Source organism: Leptonychotes weddellii, chromosome 15 (assembly GCF_054177405.1).
Source record: "Leptonychotes weddellii isolate Sample4059 chromosome 15, ASM5417740v2, whole genome shotgun sequence".
Lineage (NCBI taxonomy): Eukaryota > Metazoa > Chordata > Mammalia > Carnivora > Phocidae > Leptonychotes > Leptonychotes weddellii.
In genome coordinates this window covers 14698019-14702723 of record NC_138383.1, presented here as the reverse complement: position 1 = coordinate 14702723, position 4705 = coordinate 14698019, and the positions used below count along the sequence as shown (strand labels likewise).

Sequence of the window (4705 nt, the reverse complement as noted above, 5' to 3'; positions counted from 1 at the left end):
CTTTTATGTGGGTTTTCACTTCCATCTTAAGGTTAAAGAATGGTACAGGAGGCCATTTGGTAAAATATATACAGAAAAGATCTTTGGAAAAAATATGAATATGGTTTTACACACACACACATACACGGTGGCAGGATTCTAAATTAAGTGCGCAAAAGTCTCTTCATCTACCTTTCAGCTTCAGATTCATCTCCTTTTTCATTATACTTATCACTCACCTTTAAGAGTTTTCACACCATCCTTCAACCTATTTTGGTACACCTTTCCAACATCTGTAAGGAAGACACCAATCAGACCACATCAATGAGAGATTAAATTAGGCATTATCAAAGCCTTAATTTTAGAAGACAGACATCATAATTTACCCCAGAAAAGGCCTAATTTAATTTTAAATAACCAGAAAACAGTAACAAGTAGAGAAAATTCTGGCTCCTGAGGGAGTTACTGCTGGAGCTCTACTATGCTGAAACACACACATCTTAATTCCCTATGTCTTCCTTTCCTTTCTCCATTTTCCCTCCTAGTATTTTCTCATTCTTTTTACTTTCCCATATGTCCCTGTTCACTCTTGAGGATGCCTTCTGACTGGAATCAGAAGTTAGAATAGGCGCTTCCTTAACTTAATACCAGGTTAGTGACTAAAGGGGCCAATGATACTATAAATAAAGTGGCACAGCTGGGATTACTTCTTAAGATAGAACTGCATGATTCCTTCTAATTCTCTTTTTCTTTATCAAATGGAGATAACTCTGGAAATTCTCAAAAAATAAACACACCTCTAAGTTCCTTAAAGGCTACATTGTTATTTTAAATGCTCACCATCAACTGGCAGATACTTCTTTAGTTCCAAGCACTCCTTTTCTGTGAGCTCTATCCCAGTTTTTCCCAGAATACTTTCAATATCGCTGACATTAACTTCTCCTCCTTCAAAGAAAGAAATGAAAGTACATGGAAAATTTAAATATGACCTAAATATGAAATATGAATATCCAAATTATGAAAAAAAGAAATCATTTGTCTATTTGGTAGATCATTCGACAGCTATGAACAAAGTAGCAAGAGACCTTTGCTCCATCAGCTATCATGGAAACAGAATTGTTCCCTTAACTCAAAAAATTCAGTATCTATAATTACGGAGTAAAGAAATTTAAACAAGATATAAGTGGCTTGGGGGATTTCAAGTTATTTAAAATATCACAGATATTATTTAAAATTCAGTGTCTCTGTTATTCCCTTAATTATGAGTGTTGTATCTGATTTTACTTCACTACTTAATATGTTAATCCAGTGTAATGTGCATTTGCTTTTGAGAACATTTAATTCTATTACAGAAGCTAAGTAAGTACATTAGTTCAAGTTCGTAGTGTATAAAACATGGGCTAAATCTTTTAAGATGTTTGCAGTACAGATGAGTAGTTTTTAAGTAAAGGATACAGAAGTTACAAAGGAATGGAAGGACTGAGTAATACCTAATGTTCATGAGGCATTAAATATACATGAAGAACCTGTTCACTAAATATATCTGTTAGACTAAATATATAAGAAGCTCTAAGTATTTATTTTTAAAGATTTTATTTATTTATTTGTCAGAGAGAGACAGAGCACAAGCAGGGAGAGAGGCAGGCAGAGGGAGAAGCAGGCTCCCCGCTGAGCAAGGAGCCCAATGAGGAACTCAATCCCAAGACCCTGGGATCATGACCTGAGCCAAAGGCAGATGCTTAACCAACTGAGCCACCCAGGCGTCCCAAAGCTCTAAATATTTATGATACTCTAAAATTGCTTGAGACACTAAAAGAAGCACTAAATATTCAAGATATGGTAAATATTGATGAGACTCATTATTCAAATGACTTTAATTTGGCAACTTATTGGTGACACCCATTTAGGTCTTATGTGTCCTCTGCTCAAGGAACCCAAAACTTATGGCTCTTCAATGGCCTTAATAGCAAGCTACAACTATTAGCTAGAAGTACTTGTCCCTGTGTCTTTCTGTATCACTGGCTAGAGCACTTTCCATATGTGGGCCCATCTGCTTGAACCTCAACCCTGGTTCTTGTCACCACATCATCAGCAGAGAAAACTAATGCTGTTGAACAGAGAGAGACACAAAACTTACTATGCACCTTGTGTATCTTAGATTCAGGTAGTATGGTCCTTCCATTCACCATACCCTAAATTTGTTAATTTATTCTGAATTCCCCCTCACTACTTGCTGTGTGTTTTAAATGATTTAATAAACTGTGTGATTCAAACATTATAACTGGGTCCTTGAACCTTTCTGTTCTGTGAACTCTGGGCTAGCGTGCCTGGTAGTATACTTCGAGGCTATAATTGCAGCAAGTGTCCCTTCATGATACTCAGATTATGCATATTGAAGTACTGTTTGGAATAAATCCCAGAGAATAAAGAATTTTCTATCAAGGCATTGCACTGAAGTATATAGTGTAAATAATCTAAGGTTAAAATTGCATATAATTTATCATGTAAACAAGGACTACTCAGAGTAAAAGAGGGTGTTAAGTGTAATTAGTTAAAATTAACCTACCTCAGTGGTAAGCCATAACTGTCTAGAGAAAACTAGGATGTAAGATCATTCTAAAGTTAAACTCTAGGCTATGAGTCAGCAAACTTTTCTCTAAAACAAGCTAGTGAACAATCAAAAATATTTTAGGTCTTGTAGGACATATGATCTCTGTCACAACTACTCAGCTCCATCATTGTACTATAAAAGCAGCCATAAAGAATACATAAACTAATGGGGGTGGATGTGTTCCAATGAAACTGTTTACAAGACCAGAAGCAGATTTGGCCCAAGGGTCAAAGATTGCCAATCCATATTCTAAACAATGAAATAGAAATACTTCCCCAGTAAAATGGTAAAATGTCAGAGTAAAAAGGCAGTGATGTTAAATAGAATTTAATGTAAGAATTAGGATTTAGATTCACAGTAACTATTTACTAACCTGTAACATTGGTCACTGCATCCATCAATGTGCTGAGCTCAACCTTCCCATTAGCTACAAGGAAAGCCAAAGTAAAGTAATAATGCTAAAGAGGTATATATAAAACAGACAAAAAATATGGTAAATTGGGAAATAAGAGATTTCATTAGCTCCACTGCTTTATCTGACTCAACTATAAGGATATAAGCCCTAGATATGAAGACTTAACTCCACATTAGTTAAGGGAGAGTCTTTGTCACTTGGACAAAATGGACTCTTGAATGTGCCTCTTGAATTTGAAGGCTGTTCTCTTTATCTTATTGGCAGGGTGAAAGGTCCCAATGACTTATCTGGCTGCGTAGCAACTTCTCAGCTTTGGTTCAGCCACATTTGTCAGACAAGTTTGTGGGGACCACCTTTCTTATCTTCCTACATTTTCCTAACTTATCTTTCTTTAGTTTCTTTGTCTATCACAACTATCTTGGGCTTTCTCATCACATAAATTAGTGATCTGTTTCTTCTATTAACACTATACATACTTGTTTATAAAAATAGGTATGTATTTCTCTTTAACACTAAAAGAAGGGTAGATATTTCGGATAGTCCCCAAACTGAAAGAACTTCTGGTAACATAATAACTAGTTACAAAGGGGACTCAGCAGTTCACTGAAAGCTAATGGGTTAATAAAAATTCTATGTGATGAGTCAAATATACAGACTTATTCTCCTATGTCCTAAGACTTCATGAAGTCTTTGTGTAGCACTATTAATTATATTTAAAAAAGGTAATGAGTCATAAAAAGGAAATCAACTGAAGAATAATATTATGCCTTATTGGGAATAAATTGGAATTAGGATGGTTCTGAGGACGAATTTTAAGAGAAGGCCAAGTCTGTATGTGTGTATTAAGTATGAACAAGTATCCTCTTGTATACTATTGAAATTGACCAGGATGTTGCTGGTCATTTCAAAATGAGTATATTTTCTGTCAAGACTTCTTTGGAAAGCAGAAAACTGTATGAGTGATGACTAGGAAATAGCCTTTCTGCTTTGATAACATTTATACTAATGATCTGGAGCCCTCTGGTTATGTTCTGCTCAACTGAAATGTTAGAGGTCTAGCATATATTTGAGATTCCTCTTACAGACTTTCTGCCTTTGCATTACTTGTATTTTTCACTGGTTTTCATTTATTTTGTTTAGTCTCTCTGATTATTCCATTACTCCATTCATTCTTCAATATTTATTGCCTCAAAAATATAAATTGATGTAGGCATGGTTCCTGCCTATGAGAATATCATGGTTTATAAACAAAGAAGAGTGATATAAAGACACATTTTTTTTACACAATATGGTAAGTATATAAAATATATATGTGTGTATAAGATGAATTTTAAACTGAGAGGAAGGGTAAATAAAGTGACTTCCATGGGTCAGGGAAGCTCTGGAAAAGAAAACTTTGAGATTAGTTTTTTTTTTTTTTTTAAAGATTTTATTTATTTATTTGAGGGAGAGAGAATGAGAGACAGAGAGCACGAGAGGGAAGAGGGCAGAGGGAGAAGCAGACCCCTTGCCGAGCAGGGAGCCTGATGTGGGACTCGATCCCGGGACTCCAGGATCATGACCTGAGCCGAAGGCAGTCGCTTAACCAACTGAGCCACCCAGGCGCCCCTGAGATTAGTTTTATAGACAAGAATTGGCCTGGTGAATGAGAGAAGATGGACTCTGAAAAACAAACTGAGGGTTCTAGAGGGGAGGGGGGT

The 4705-nt window shown here is 35.8% G+C and overlaps 1 protein-coding gene across 1 annotated transcript in view; it reads right to left on the bottom strand.

The window, feature by feature from the left end:
- Positions 1-210: 210 nt before the first annotated feature.
- The window catches only part of LOC145717451 (uncharacterized), a 12472-nt gene continuing 7977 nt past the window's right edge, over positions 211-4705 (bottom strand). Inside the window, exons 7-9 of the mRNA XM_081805957.1 lie at positions 2964-3017; positions 820-924; positions 211-272 (exon numbers count right to left, since the gene is read on the bottom strand). Coding sequence (XP_081662083.1) covers positions 211-272; positions 820-924; positions 2964-3017 — 221 coding nt within the window. The remainder of the gene's footprint in view (positions 273-819; positions 925-2963; positions 3018-4705) is intronic.